This window comes from Xiphias gladius, chromosome 7 (assembly GCF_016859285.1).
Source record: "Xiphias gladius isolate SHS-SW01 ecotype Sanya breed wild chromosome 7, ASM1685928v1, whole genome shotgun sequence".
Taxonomy (NCBI): Eukaryota; Metazoa; Chordata; class Actinopteri; order Istiophoriformes; family Xiphiidae; genus Xiphias; species Xiphias gladius.
In genome coordinates, this window is record NC_053406.1 from 25,659,040 (window position 1) to 25,674,532 (window position 15,493).

At 39.1% G+C, this 15,493-nt stretch overlaps 1 protein-coding gene across 2 annotated transcripts; it reads left to right on the forward strand.

Moving 5' to 3' along the window:
• The first annotated feature begins 263 nt into the window (after positions 1-263).
• klc3 (kinesin light chain 3) lies at positions 264-15,443 on the forward strand. 2 transcript variants are annotated; one of them, XM_040130564.1, is made up of 14 exons: positions 264-479; positions 3,016-3,264; positions 4,018-4,083; positions 4,767-4,931; positions 5,750-5,825; positions 7,033-7,178; positions 7,447-7,529; positions 8,519-8,606; positions 8,948-9,049; positions 10,549-10,722; positions 11,061-11,160; positions 12,114-12,294; positions 12,738-12,804; positions 13,243-15,443. In XM_040130564.1, the coding sequence occupies exons 2-14, from the start codon at positions 3,055-3,057 to the stop codon at positions 13,324-13,326; spliced, it is 1,542 nt and encodes a 513-aa protein (XP_039986498.1). In that variant the 5' UTR covers positions 264-479; positions 3,016-3,054; the 3' UTR covers positions 13,327-15,443. The 2 variants fall into 2 exon arrangements, with proteins under 2 accessions (XP_039986498.1, XP_039986499.1); XM_040130565.1 differs by lacking the exons at positions 12,738-12,804; positions 13,243-15,443 and having other exon boundaries at positions 11,061-11,170; positions 12,114-12,258.
• The last annotated feature ends 50 nt before the right edge of the window (positions 15,444-15,493 follow it).

Consider the following 15,493-nt stretch of genomic DNA (forward strand, 5'->3'; position numbering starts at 1 on the left):
TGTGTTAATCCACATCAGAAACACATTCCTGTGTATCCATTAAGTCCCAATTGTCTCTCTATATATAAGATCCATATAACAACCACGTGTTTGATTTTTATAACTAATCTTAACATTGTAAACACAATGTTTAGTATGTGGTTGTTATGGGGATCTTATTTAGTATCTCTAGGATGCAGCCATATCGCCTTTCATGTACACCGATCAGGCTTTTAGTCTGAAGGTGAGAACCGGAAGTCGGCGCCGGCGGCTCCGTGGTAACAGGGGCGGCTGAGAGCAGAGGAGGCGACAGGTGAATGATTTACAGCTTCTGGTTTTTACCGTCCCACCTGTTCAACATTAAAGAAACCGGGAGATACTGAGAGAGGAAATGCTCCGCTGTGTCCGACAGGTTCCGCTGTCCAAGTAAAAACAACAACATTAGCTCAGAGTGGACAAAAAAAAAACGAAACCACGCCGCCGGAGCCCGGACTTAGCAGGTAGGCTAAAAATAACTTTATGTTGATGTGGATCTGAAATGAAGCCTACGTGTGTGTGTTTGTGTGTTTACATCCCGTCGTAGTGCGTAATTATCTACCACAGGTAAACGCCGATGTGTTGTACACCAGCCGGTGATGTTTTCACTCAGTCACAGCCAGATGAAATTACATTAATTTGTAATAATGAACAGAAATGTCTAATGTGACGCAGTCGTTGTTAAATCAGCCGAGAGGTTCGTCGCAGCTTTAAATTAGCATAAAAGTTCGTTGTTACATACACGTTGGAAAACCGGCTCAGAGGCCTGTTGCGCCGCCCACGGTAACAAACCGATTGTGTGTGTGTGTGTGTGTGTGTGTGTGTATGTGTGTGTATGTGTGTATGTGTGTGTGTGTGTGTGTGTGTGTTTTCTTTAACGCTTAACCCTCTGGAGTCCAGGTTTATTTTGGTTCATTTCTTCCGACCTTTACTTTAATAGGAACCTAAAAAAAAATACAGGAAAAGTGACACCAGCGCCCATAAAAATGTCCAAATAATCTGTGAAAATCACTGAAAATATTATTATAGATTAGTTTAAGGTTTTAAAAAATATCGTTTCACTCTTTATACACACATATACAGCAGAAACGATGTAAGACATAAAATCATCATGGAATCTGTTTACACATCATGTGGTTTGATTCGAACTGGTTTTTGTGCCTCTTGGATTGAAAGAATCCTAAGTCCTGTAAATCACTGAATAATTCATAATTCACTGCTTTAAACCTTTTCTTTCAAAAATGTTTCATGCTCTACAGACATTAATGAGATATTGCGTGAAAGCCCCACATCAGCACTTTCAACTCTAACATAAATACTATTATAGCAATATGAAAACATGCTCAGTGTATTCTTAAATGCATAAACAGACTCCAGAGGGATATACTAAGTTGACTGTAAAGGTGGGAAAAAAGACCAAAACCCAAACCAGCATTTGGTTTTTGTTTATTATTGTGATTGAAAAAACAACTGCTTTTCTGTCCCTGGATGGATGGACAGACAGATACATGCCTCAGTTATTTACATTGCAAATTGTTTGTGTTATATCTTGTTTTCCTTTGTTTCATTTTGTATGTTTTCTTTCTGCATCCCCATGCTCCATGTTGCACTGGGTGTCTTGTGAATACTTGGAAAAGGTGTGGAGGTTGTTTGTGACGTGATAAAATCAAAGCAAAGCAGATAGACACAGTAGATAAAGTAGACGGATACTTGAGTTGGACTGCATGATGATAAAAAATTCTCAGCCAGCTCCGTATTTCTGAAATCAGTCTTGAAGTCTGAAGCAATGCGTTATATTCATGTAGCAAACACGGTGACCTGACAGGCAAACACATATTTTGACTCAGGCTGACTCAGTTTGGATAATAATCTGCCCGCATTTTATGCATGTACTGTAACATTTGTATTTAGTTCCATATCCCCATTTCACCTCAGACTCTGCCCAGATCCGACCAGAAAAGAGGAAACTGAAAACCACCATGTTTGTGTTTAGTGCAGTTGCTGACAGTTGTCAACAGTGTTTATTGTATTTTCTTCACAGAGTTCTTGTTATTGTCAACAGCCCAATGTTGCTGAATGTTGGACACTCCCTTGCATTGTTGAATTTCAATATTTGGATGGAAACCATGCCTTGAGCACCCAAAGGACATGTTTGTCTAATCTCCTTACCTTTTACAATCAGCTCTGTTTACTGACTGAAATGGATCTATTTGGTGAAATCAACAAGAAATCGCAGCTTCTATGTAGATTCAGCCTGTAGAACGAGTAGGTGACTCCTCAGTCAGTGTTTGTTAGCCACATCCAAACATCTTCTCCTGTTTTCCTGTCTTTTCTTTACAAAGTCTTTAGTGTTGGCTATCTATCTTTATCAAATGAGACAGGACCAGAGTTGATACTAAAACAGTACTATACACACTTTTAAATGCTGCAATTAAGAATTATTTGCAAATATAATTTAAACTCTGCGTGCTTTCAAAGAATGTGCTGTTACACTACTCCTCATATGTTGGAAGTTGCAGCCGTTGTCTCCCACAGTACTCGTACTATCACGATGACTTATACGCTTCTTCTGCCAGTGTTGCTACTACTAGTAGTTCTCCAACTTCCTCTCCCATCACTACTACAATATTCCTGCTTCTGTTTGTACTTCTGTTAATTCTGTTACTACTACTAGTTCTCTTACAACTTCTCCTGTTACTGCTGCTCCCACTGGTGCTGTTAGTTACTAATACTACTAATAGTACTCATAATACTACTACTAATACATCTCCTGCTATGTCACAACTACTACTACAATTATTATTATATTACCACTACTGCTGCTATCATGACTAATTCTACCAGTGGTGGTAAATATATGACTACTACTTCTGATACCACAAAGCTAGTGGTACAGGCTATTGCCTCTATCACTACTGCTCCTTTTACGACTACCACTTCGAGTACTACTATTATGACTTATAATGACTATTTATTCGTTCCTCTTTGTGCTATTCCCAGGTCAGTTGTTGTGAGAGGAGGAACTTCAGAGTTGGCGCCATGTTGTCGGCGGAGGAGATTCTGTGCAGCACGCAGCAGGTGATCGCAGGGCTGGAGGCGCTGAGAGGAGAGAACCACAGCCTGCTGGAGGGCCTGCAAGAGGCAATGGAGAGCCGGCCGGCGTCGGAGAGCGGCAGCGTGGAGCAGGAGAAGAGCGGCATCATCCGCCAATCTCTGGAGAGGATAGAGCTTGGGCTGAGCGAGGCACAGGTACAAGCAGAAGAATAGAATAAGGGCAAAGCCATAATGATGGTTTTGTTGCTCCGGTTTTTTTTTTTTTTGTTTGTTTTGTTTTATTGCAGGAGTAACTTTTATTTATTATATTTTTTAGTATTATCTCTATGTATTTTTAAAATGTTATCACTTTTAATTTCTTTGCACTTTTGCGTCAATTTTTGTCCAAAGTGACAAACAAAATACAAATCTCACAGACAAAGCAGGCAGTTTAGGTATATTCATTAAGATTCGAAGTTAATTATCTAATTACTTTAAAAAATGACTTTCCCACACCAAAAACTCAATAATAAAATGGAATAGAATAAAGGCTGACAGAGTAATAATATAAAACTTATTAATCGTAAAGGAAAGAACTGCTCAAACAATTCAAAGTAGAAGAAAGGGCATTATGAGCGAAGTACAAATAAAACTGAAAGTTTTAAAGTAAAAGTTGGTTTTAACATAAATGGTCATTTAAAAACAAAGAGTACAGACATTACAACATACACAAAATGTAGTATTAGATAAGGATTAAAAAGGCAATTGTGTATTTTTTTAATTTTCATATAGTCAAATATCTTTGAAGCATTTTATAATTCCCCATACTGTGTCAAGGAAAGTTCGATGTGTCGGTCTAATGTTTTGATGTTTATGTTATGAATTTAGTTGTAATTTTGAGGTTCATTTCAGTTTTCTGTTGTATTTTTCCTCTGTATGTCATGTTCCAGTTGTCTCTCATCCCCTCAGGTGATGATGTCATTGTCGGCTCATCTGGGATCACTGGAGGCAGAGAAACAGAAGCTGCGAGCTCAGGTAAGTTTCTGTGAAAAAATGGGGGGGGGGAAAGGAGAACAATAACTGAAGAGATAAAGCGCAGACTGGAGGTTCTCTGATGCCATAGTTTCTTGAGCTTTCTGGATGTGTTGTGGTTTTAATGACATTTACACACGGGGTGACTCCACAGTCCAACTGCTAAATCCTCCATTGTGTTTTCTGTGAGGAGTTTTAACCCAACTTTGTTTCGCTTGAAGGTTTTTGTGCTTTGTTGTTGGTCAAAGTTTTCTGCACAAGAAAATTAAGCGTACTGAAATCCTTCTCCTTCAACCTGTTCTCCACATAATCATCCCCTCCTCTTGCTGCTTTTTCTTCCTCCTTCTTCCTCTTTTACTCTGCCTCTCTTCATTTCTTACTACTAATTCCTGTCTTCCTCCCCCCTCTCTATTCTTCATCTGTCCTGTCCTTCATGTCATTTTACCATTTCTCCCTCTCTCCTCCGTTTGTTTTCCTCCCATATCCATCCTCTTTTTCTTTCCTTGTCCCCTACATCCTCTTCCTCCGCTTTCTTTCCACTCCTCATTCCTTTCATCTTCCTTTCTCTCCTCTACATCATTTCTCCTCTCTCCCTCCTTCCCCTCCACCTTCTCTCTTATTCTTCTCCTCACCCTTCATTGTCACCTCCTCCTTCTCTTTCTTTTTGTCCCCCACCTCCTCCATAGGTGCGTCGTCTCTGTCAGGAGAACCAGTGGTTGAGGGACGAGCTGGCCGGTGCTCAGCAGCGGCTGCAGGACCGGGAGCAGGAGGTGGTCACCCTGGAGGAGCAGAACAGACACCTGCAGTTCATGTCCTCTATACGCAAATACGACCAGGAGGAGCCACAGCTGGTGAGAACTAACAGTGTGCAAACACAAATATGTCCTTGTGTATTTTCAGGAACATTTTGCTATCACCAGCCAGCTAGGTGTTCAAATAACAAAGGATCGATGGTGGTTTAAAGACTTGGCAACACTAGTTGACTTACAGCAAGAGCCTGTTCTTTATTTAACCTACACATTTTGGCACGAGGCCTTTGTCAGGGCCCTGTTTTATGTGTGTAATCCTGAGAAAGATTAGTGTAGACCTATCTGAACCCGTGATTTTTTTTTTTTTTTTTTTTTAAAGTGTGGTCCAGACAAACCACAGTAAGCATATAAATTGATTCTTAAAGCTGCAGTAATTGTATTGTGGCTTCTAGGGAGCAGAAGAACTCACAGCCCTGAAACATTATCGCCTTAGAAAGTTTTTAAGACTGATGTATTCCTGTAGCAAACAGTTACCTATTTACACATTCAGCAGACATGGAAAAACTTTAACATTCCTTTGGAATTGATTGTGGATGCACTTACACTTTCTTCACCAGTTAGTCGCTAACTTTGTCTGTCTGCTGTTTCGTGTTGGACAAATAATATAAATTGGGTTTATCAGAGCTTATTAGCCGAAACAAGCAACGTGCTGCCGCTAGAATAGTTCTTTGGGTTCCGTCACTGGGAGCAACTCTTTTCCCATTACAGATAGTCATTTGATTAATTGTTGATATCCATCAGGTTTAAATCAGAATTGAAACCCTTATAAAACTACTACATATCACGCACATTGGGATATACTGCGAATATAACGTGATAATTTACCTGCCATTGTTGAGAGTGTTTGTTTCTCCTTTCAGGATGACAAAGACATGTCCTCCAACAAGGAGTCTCTGGATGATCTCTTTCCCACAGAGGATGAGGAGCAGTCACAGAGTAAGGCTCTGCTAGGGGATGTGAATGTGTGTTTATTACAGACTTTTATGTCTCCCTAAAATTATCGTGTGTTACAATCATCAAAGCACAGATGTGACATGATTATCTTTCTCTAAACAAATGCAGGACAAATATATGAGGGGTTAGTTCAACCAAAATGAAAAACCAAAACTTTTATTTTCAGAGTTTTGGGATACCGTTCCAGTGCAGTGGAGGTGTTGCATGATTGTAAGGAGACAGTGGTGATTTATGTCACAGAATGCTGTGAGCATCACGAGAATTTTCCAGCCACCTTGATTTTGTCAGGTTGGTGTAAGAACTCGGCGGTGGAGATCTCAAAAGCTCAGAAAATAAAACTCAAACAAACCTAAGTGCATGGGTAGATACTGCTGGTGTGAAAATGTTTGTAATGTGGGTGAACTTAATCTTTGATGTCTGTGTGTGTTTTCTCCTGTTACTAATCTCAATTCCCTACTAGAGGTTTTCAGCTGATAAACCGTATGACTTTCTGCGTCAACACTGTTGAACAAGTCTTCATTCTGCATAGATAAACTCAGAGTCTAACTATTTCCGCTGCTTATGATATTTTGAGTAACATCTCTTCACGCACAACAAAGACATTTCAAACTCTGACGTCACATTTCCAGCATCTGAATCACATGCAGTGATAATGAGTTTAAAGCATGTGAGAGAAAATCAATTTCAGGCAAGCACACTGATGTGTTAAGAATAAAATTATCTTATGTTTTCATCCTACAAATTTTTTCTTCAAAAGCAACAAGCACCTTCAAAATGTTGTATTAAGTTATTTTATCACGTGACAGCTACGGAGATGGCACTTTTTTTATTGCAACTACACAACATAAGATCATTTAAAGCTTCAATGAAATAAAACCAAGACAAAGATACTAAAAAAAAAAGAAATATGATCAAGTATATAAATTAAATGTGACTCAAAATAAATTTAATCAAATGAATTGATTGCTTACACATCGGTCGTGATATTTGTCTAATCTAGCTTTAAGTGATCTCTGAAGAGCTGAAAAGTCCCAGCTCATGTCAAATCATCAACAACTAATCAAGCCATCTCATTTATGTTGGAGGAGTGGTACTTTGTCTGTTTGCTGTTTACTTAAGAAAAAGTTTTACCATTTATAAATGTGACATGAACATTCTTCTTTGTTTTTCTCTGTTTATTGTTGTTCAGTGTCCCAGCCTCACCACAGCAGTGCAGCAGCTGCAGCCCAGCAGGGTGGCTACGAGATTCCCGCCCGCCTTCGAACGCTCCACAACCTGGTCATCCAGTACGCATCCCAGGGACGATACGAAGTCGCTGTGCCACTCTGCAAACAGGTGTGAGGGACTTCCATCTCCAACTGCACTCCCGTACCGCATGTTGTAACTGTTGCTGTCTGGGTCCCATAACAAATTTCTGACGATCTGAAGTCTACAACAGCTCTAGCACCTTCCCACAGGACAGGTTGAAGTGTGAAAATCCAGTTTTCCAAAGCCAGCCTGCTTCTCAGCTGGCATCATACTGGATCCTTATGTCTTTTTGCAGCTGTTAGGCCCAAATTAAAATTGAATTGCTCTACTGAATCTGATGATCATCTCTCAACAGGCTCTGGAAGACCTGGAGAAGTCCTCAGGCCACACACACCCAGACGTAGCCACCATGCTGAATATACTAGCGCTGGTGTATAGGTGAGGCCAGTTACCATGGTGACAAATGTGAAAACTTATCAACAACCCTTTTAAAAAAATAAAAATAATAATATCCTCGATTTACATCTGCGCTTAGTTATCACCTTCTGAGACAGATGTCCTTGTTACATTGTATTTTTTCCTAATTTTTACGACTTGGTTAACTGAGGGTTGAGGTTGTTATGAACTTTGATAAATTTCTCAAATTTCTACATTCACATGCATCTTGGGTGATCCAAACACAAGTGGACAGGAGAGTGACATCGCTCTGTGCACCCGCGTCTCCAAAGTGTCCAGCTGACCACTTGTGCTCCGATTTCGTTACTGCCTACGTAACTTCCGTCCTTGTAAACGGCCCGGTTACAGTAGGCGTCGTCTAGTTTTATTTGGAATGAATCTTCTACCCAAATGGTGATTAGGCATCTGGTTAAACTTACATTCCAACCGTGTACATCAGTGCTCCTCTCCATTTTTTTTTCAAGCATTCGCACAGCACGCTGTCACCAAAACAACCACCACGTCCTGCATTGATGATTGCATTTTCCTGTTATGTCCTCATCGGGGACGTTTACACTACAAAAGAGACGTGGTCAAATGCATCCCAGACCACCTCGGTAAGTGGTTTGAGTGATCACAATGCGCCTTGGTGGTCATTGAGACTTGAATTTATCGCTGTCTACTTGTGATCCAATCACCCAAGACGCAGGTTAATGCCAGGTGTTAACGTGGTCAGAGTATTTAGGTAATCAGTTTCTTCATCAATACCATGACAATACATTTTAGTTGTATACCAAACTCTTCTCAGAAATGAAAAGCAATAAAACTTGAAAGCAATAAGAGCATTAACAGTGAAAATCACTAATGTTGAAACTAACCGAGCTATGATTCTTCCTGCACTTACAATGAACTCCTCTTACCGAAACCGTGTGATTTTATATGAAAAGTTTGATCTGAGATTAGAAACAGTGTGACGTGTTTTTATTCGACAGAGATCAGAACAAATACAAAGAAGCAGCGAACCTGCTGAATGATGCATTGGCGATCAGAGAGAAAACTCTTGGGATGGACCATCCGGCTGTAAGTTACCGTCCCTTACACCTTGTAATGAGTCAGTATAATAACTTCTGACTCTAAAGTTTGCTTTGTTGTCTTTTGTTGTATTTTACTTTATTTTCTCTCACCATTTTGTTTTATCACTGTATGAGAAAGCTTAAAACCTAAAACTCATGGCAGATGGATGTATCATAGCAGACATTTGATCCGGGGGCTCATTTTGTTGCTGGTTGTTGGGACTGCTGCCTCTCTACTTTACCTAAATATATTTGGATTGTTCCCTTTATGGCTGTTTAATGTTGTTTAGATCAGACTTACTCTCTCTCTGTTTGTGTGTGCGTGCGTGTGTGTGCCTGCGTGTGCAGGTGGCAGCAACACTCAACAACCTGGCAGTGCTTTATGGGAAAAGAGGAAAATACAAGGAAGCAGAGCCGCTGTGTAAAAGAGCTCTTGAGATCAGAGAGAAGGTGAGAAAAGATGCACATTTATATTACTGCACTTAGGAGGAGCCTCAGAGTTCACACAGTTCCTAATTCTCCCTACCACTTAAGTAAGCTAAACCCTAATCCTAACCTTAGCTGATGTAACTTTGATTTTAAAACCGTGTTCTAACCTTGGAAGAAGTGAAAACCACAATATCCTCATTTTGAGGAATTTTCTTTTTTTTCCTTCGCTTTAAGGATATTAAACCATTAAATGTATGCCTATAAAGGACTCAATTTACATTGTAAAATAAATCTGCTTGTTTTATCTTTTTTAGTGTTGACTCCTTGAGTTTTTCACTATTTTGTAACATCTTTTGATGTTACGAGCTGCCAAATAAATAAAACTATCGAAATTATTTGATACAAATACAAGAATGCATACCTGACCTGAAATTTGTGTCAACGTGTATCTGAATTTGAAATTCAGTGTTACATTGGAATATTCCACCATAAGTCTACCTTTGAGTATTAACACTCACCTCCTGTAGGCTTGAAAGGTGCCTATGACACATAGCCACATGTAGTTTGCTCCTTCTTGGGGAACCGTGGCTGTGGTCAGCTTGAACTTTGTTAAAATGGGTTGTTTTTCGTGGCAGGAAAGGTTCACAGCTTCCAAAGAAACTTCTCAAGCCACTACTGCAGGATCATTCACTTCTTTACTGTCATACTTGTGCTTCCAAACGGTAATATTCCTCCCAAAATATGGCTAAATGCACAGCTTCCATTTCAGTCTTCACCAGTGCTGGAATGTAGCACTGGTGTATTGAAGTTTACCGAAGTATTGTACTCGAGTACAGTTTTGTACATCTCCACCTCAACCAACTACACAAACGACAGCAAAATTCTACATGTGTATAAAGACATCAGTAATAATAAGAAAATTATTATATTATATATGATAGAACATTCACAGGAGACATTTTTCTGCATGACAAGTTCTTTTACTTTTGATAGTTTCAGTATATATTCCTACTAATAGCTATCAATTTTTTGGACATTTTTGGACAGTAGATCAGTTTGAAATATTGCAGGGAGTAATAGAACAAAAAGGAACGGTCACAGTGAGCTGTTAGATGAAGAGCTGCAGGCGACAGGCTGCACACCTGCAACTTCTCATCCAGGTAACCAACTCCTTTTACTGTGCCCTGCTGTTTACAGACTCATGCCGGGTGCAGCATAAAATTAAATCACGCTTGCTCACAGAATGATGGAAAGAGTCCAGTTATTGCCTGACTTCTTTACTAAAATGGCATTAAGTTGTTTAGGTGCCCCCTGAATTTTGTGACCTGTATTATTAAACCACATTTGCTGTTACAACCAGTAACTACAGGTGTAGCCAAATCAACCAGGACTGAAATCTTCCATATTGCCACTTGAAGTAAAGAATGTCATGTCAAAGAGCGTCATGCATCAGATTCTGTCATTTTTATGGAAAATTGTACGCATTTTTCATCCTGAGAGTGTATTTTGTCCCCCCTCAGGTTCTGGGCACCGACCACCCAGATGTGGCTAAGCAGCTGAACAACCTGGCTCTGCTGTGTCAGAACCAGGGGAAGTACCAGGAGGTGGAGCAGTACTACGAACGCGCACTGCACATCTACCAGAGCAAACTGGGACCAGACGACGCCAACGTAGCCAAGACGAAGAACAACCTGGTGAGACGTGTGGATTTTATTTCTAAAATGTCTTTGGTGTTCCCTTTTAGATTTCACTGTGACTCCTCGGTTTCCATGTTTTCCTCGCAGAGTTTGTCATTTAAAATTTAGAAAGGTATAAGATCAAACACCGTTTCAATGAAATGACAACTGTAAAACAATAACTGTTTATATTATATGAAAAGTTACATTTAAGTCATTCTTTCATTTATGCCTCCCAACAGTGAACACCGCTAATGGAACTATATCTGATTTTACAACATTATTTGTCTCTCTCCCTCACTCAGACCCTCTCTTTCTACACTCATCCATTTTTCTTTTGTTTCTCTCCTTCTCAGGCATCATGCTATCTTAAGCAGGGGAAATACAGACAAGCTGAGGCTCTTTACAAAGAGATCCTGACCAGAGCACACGAAAAGGAGTTTGGATCTGTAGAAGGTACAAAACGGTATTTTTTTTTTTGTTTTTTTTTAAAAGCAGATGATTTTGTTAGATAGATTGTTTTGAACTCGTCATTTGGGTTTATTACATGTCTGCCACCACATGCTTTATTTTACACAAGTGATTTTGATGGTGAAAATGATGCCTCCCACCAGAATGCTTAATATTTTGTTTAACAACCTGGATCTTGTTTACATAGTTAAAGCCATCATTCTTATGTTAAATTGATGTTAGCAATGAGCAATGATCTGTGTTACCATATTACCTAAAACCACTACTTTGAAAGTGAGGCAAATATTGACAAACCTAAATGACGTTTGCATTACAGATAAATTTCCCGGTTCAACTTAAACCTCCCTCTATGTGCGTACTGTTTTACGCCACGATGTATCAATATGTACACTGTTCTTTATAGGTTTGGAATAATGGCTCTAAGTGGCCACAAGCAACAACTATGAGATAATGGCTTCTGATGCAATCTTACACAGCATTATTTATCTACAGTTTGCTAACATTAGCCACATTAAGCTACTGGCCATACCAGTCCAAGTAAGGCTTTAGTAACAAACTACATAAAAATATAATCTTGTAAACATCAAATGTTTCACCAATGACAGGGTGGAAAGTTAGTTTACAATGTTGAAGTGTGCAGGAATACCTAACAAAACCTGTGTGAGGCTTAAGGTGATAAACAAATCCAAGTGCAATACCTGTGCTCTTCACAAGTTGTCTTGTTGATCCTGTTTGAACCAGGTCTTTCTGTAGACTGTTGGCATTGGGATGTAATGAATTTATTCTTGCATTAGTATAACTTTAAGGTTAGATTTACATTTTTAAAATGCATGATAAAAGGAGACACGAACGAAAACTGGATGAGAGCTAGTTTTTGCATACTGTATGTTCATACGCTGGTCTTTCAGTGTTTCTCATTCTGTATGTCCGTCCTCCAGGAGAAGGTCGTCCCAGCTGGTCCGGAGCTGAGGAAGCCGGCTGCAGACAGGACGGACTCAGTAACCTGAAGCGCAGCGGCTCCTTCAACAAACTCAGAGAGTCGATACGCCGAAGCAGCGAGAAACTAGTCCGCAAACTGAGAGGAGTTGGAATGGAGGAAACCACCCCGAGGAATGTTGGGTAATGTTCTGTTACAACTGTGTTTAAAACCCCCACTGTTAGTGTAACTGTAGCTGACACCAGATCCCTTCAGTGAATGAAAGTTTCTGGAACATGGATGCACACAGATTTTTACTTGAAATTTACTGGTTAAAGAAATATAACCTGTTGGATACTTTTTCAAATGGTGGATCTCATTTTTGAAAGAAATTCCTCATATTTTATCCAATACTTAGATGAAGAAGTCAGGACTGAAAGACATTTTATAGGAGGAGGTTATGTTAACTTCTGCAGATTGATGGCTGACTTCTCTAAACTGGTTTGACACTGTTGCACTTCAACCATTATTGGTTGCTTTTTTCAAACAGTAAAACTGAGCTTGTAAGAGTTTTGTGCATGTTTAGTGATATTATGGCCCTTTATAAAGATTAACATTTAATTATGATATTCTGTCCGGTTGTCAGGATGAAGAGGGCAAACTCTCTGAATGTGTTAAATGTTGGAGCCAGAGAGAGTCAAGATGGCGCCCAGGTGAGCAGACTGTTGGTGATTCTGTCAGTTTATCCACTGTAGACATAGGACAGTAGTTTCTCTAGTTTTTAATTCAGTGATTTATTTGGTACTAAATTCTTATTGTTGTGGTCTTTCTGCATTGCACAATGTAGATTTACTTCCCTGAAAATTCCGTGGATTGCTATCAACCATACCTACTGCAAATGGGTGAAACCTCAAGTTTAGAACAAAATTTCCCTACTAGTGTTACTAAACAAGGCAACCGAATATTTAGAGAAGACCCACAGCAATTTTATACAAGAAACAAAATTCTTTGTTTTTTCTTTGTTTTGCATTGTCTTCAGTAATTGTAACAGAAATTCCAGTTGAAATCCCAGCACTGAATCAGTTGTATATCTGGTCACAGAAATGTTTAACATGTTAAAACCTATCATGTGTTTTTATTTTATTCCTCAGTCGAGCTGTTTGACAGACATTCGAGGCCTGAGCTCCAGCACGCAGAGCCTGACAAGACGAGGTTCACTCGGTGGGACCAGCTAACACACACACACACACACACACACACACACACACACACACACCTTTTACATGCAACAACTCTCAAAATTAACTGGACAGATGTTCATACTCTGAATGTTGCGAGAAAGAAACATGCAGCCCTGTATCAATCGCTCATAGCAGACAACACCAAAGTTCTTTGAATCCCTTTAAGAAAAACTAAGATAGTTGTCACGACTAAGTGACAAAATCTAATGCGCACACTTTTGTTCCGATCACTCAATTCAAAAGTAATAACAAATTAATGTTTGCATAATAATGACACGTTTGTCTCCAGTAATGACCAAAAGTAATTAGTCACATAATGACTATACCTTGACATATTTACATTGAAAAATAACTTGTCCTTCCTGTTCATTTTAAATTCAACATTGTTCCTTCCTGGGTTTTGATTAGAAACAAATTCAGTTTCCTCATTACTATTAACTATTAACTCAAAAGTTAAACAATATGGAAACTTTGTTTTGTTGAACACAAAAAATCTTAGACTGTCATAAAACTCTTTTACAAGTTTACATAAACCAGACCATGTCATTTGCAGGTTAAGTAAAGTCAACAGTAATCTGTAATATAATTGATCTGAGGTTGCGTTACTCATGGAACTGTTCCCTTTTTTAGGTACGTTTTTAATATCAACACTGAAAAAAAACTATTCTTATTTATTTTTTTAAATTAAATTTGCAGTTAAACAGGCAAATTGACATTAAAGATGATCATTTCAAACACAAAAGTTCTCTTTTGAGGAGCACAGGGACGTTCATTTGTTTGCAAAATGATCAAAAATGTGATGTTTGTCAAAATGTAAATGTTACAGTTGGTTTACGAGGGAGAAGTTCAGCTTATAAGTTTATACTGTTAAAGAAATGTACTTAAATGTGATAAGTGCTTTTGCCTTTAAAAATGTGCACGTCATTCAATTTATAGTTTCGTATTTCCAGATGATAATCATAAAAACACAGATGTGTTTACTTAAGCTGTTTTGCACCACAGTCCAGTTCTGTCATTCCATATTGTGAAAATAAGGACCAACTTTTTTGTATCTTGACTAAAGTTAAGAAATCCAAAATGTGATAGGCTCCACCTTGTAAACAACCAACACCAGCTCTACTAAAGGATTTACACACTTCAATATTCAGCAAATTACAATATTCACTAATTATGCATTTGTTGCATGCTAAGTTTTTAACCATCTATTCTAAATAGTTTTAAGCTATATGGATACCTAAAGTTTTTGTTGTGTGCCTTGGATTGAAGTTAAGTGACTCACTCCAACTAAAATGTGACAGAGCTGTACCATTTATTCAAAGCCACACTCTGTGTAGGATTTAAAAAAAAAAAAAATCTTTCTTTTGTGCCCCTCAGTTGTATCCAAGACATGTGGCAGACAGCAAAGCATGTCACACAAACTGAATATGAAGTAAATTGTAAAGCCGACTGTAAAGAGGCGAATTGCTCTAGGGGGCACAAATTTTGCATCAGTAAGTTCAAAGTGTCTCAGCAAACAAGCTTAGACGAGCCAAATAGATACTATTTGCCCAAAGCCAAAAGCAGACATGGGCACAAAGTTAGTAGCTAATGTGTGAAGAAGGTCAAAACATCTAGCAGCTAAAGGGTGAACTAGAGCTACAAGGAGAGTGAATAATGGACTAGATGGGCGAAAACTACACTCCAGTAGGATACACAGGGCCACGTGTGCATGTGATGCAGGGGTTGCCAGATGTTTGGAAATACAAAAATCCAAACTATTTTTGATTTTTTTTGGGGGGGGGGGATCTGACCCATGAAAGCAGCTTAACATAGACTGAATGAAGATCAACTGAGGCACAGGTAATGTCCTTAAACCTGCAGTAGCTAATTTTTTTTTTGGCCACATGGGGGCAGCGAAAACAAGTTGTGAACAGAACATTGACAGTTCATCACCTTTTAAGTTGATATCGTGAACTTGTTACCAAACAGTTGCTTAATCATGTGTCGGGCCACCTCACGAATACAAGTCTAGTATTCATGATGTCTTAGCTCTGTTTTTGGTCTCCACCAACTCCTGAGGGAAATATCTGGCTCTTTAGCTGCTAAATGCTCCACTATGATCACTAGCTAGTCTCTAACTGTGTCTGTCTGCTGTGTCAGCGGGTAGTGTACAGTGGGTTTT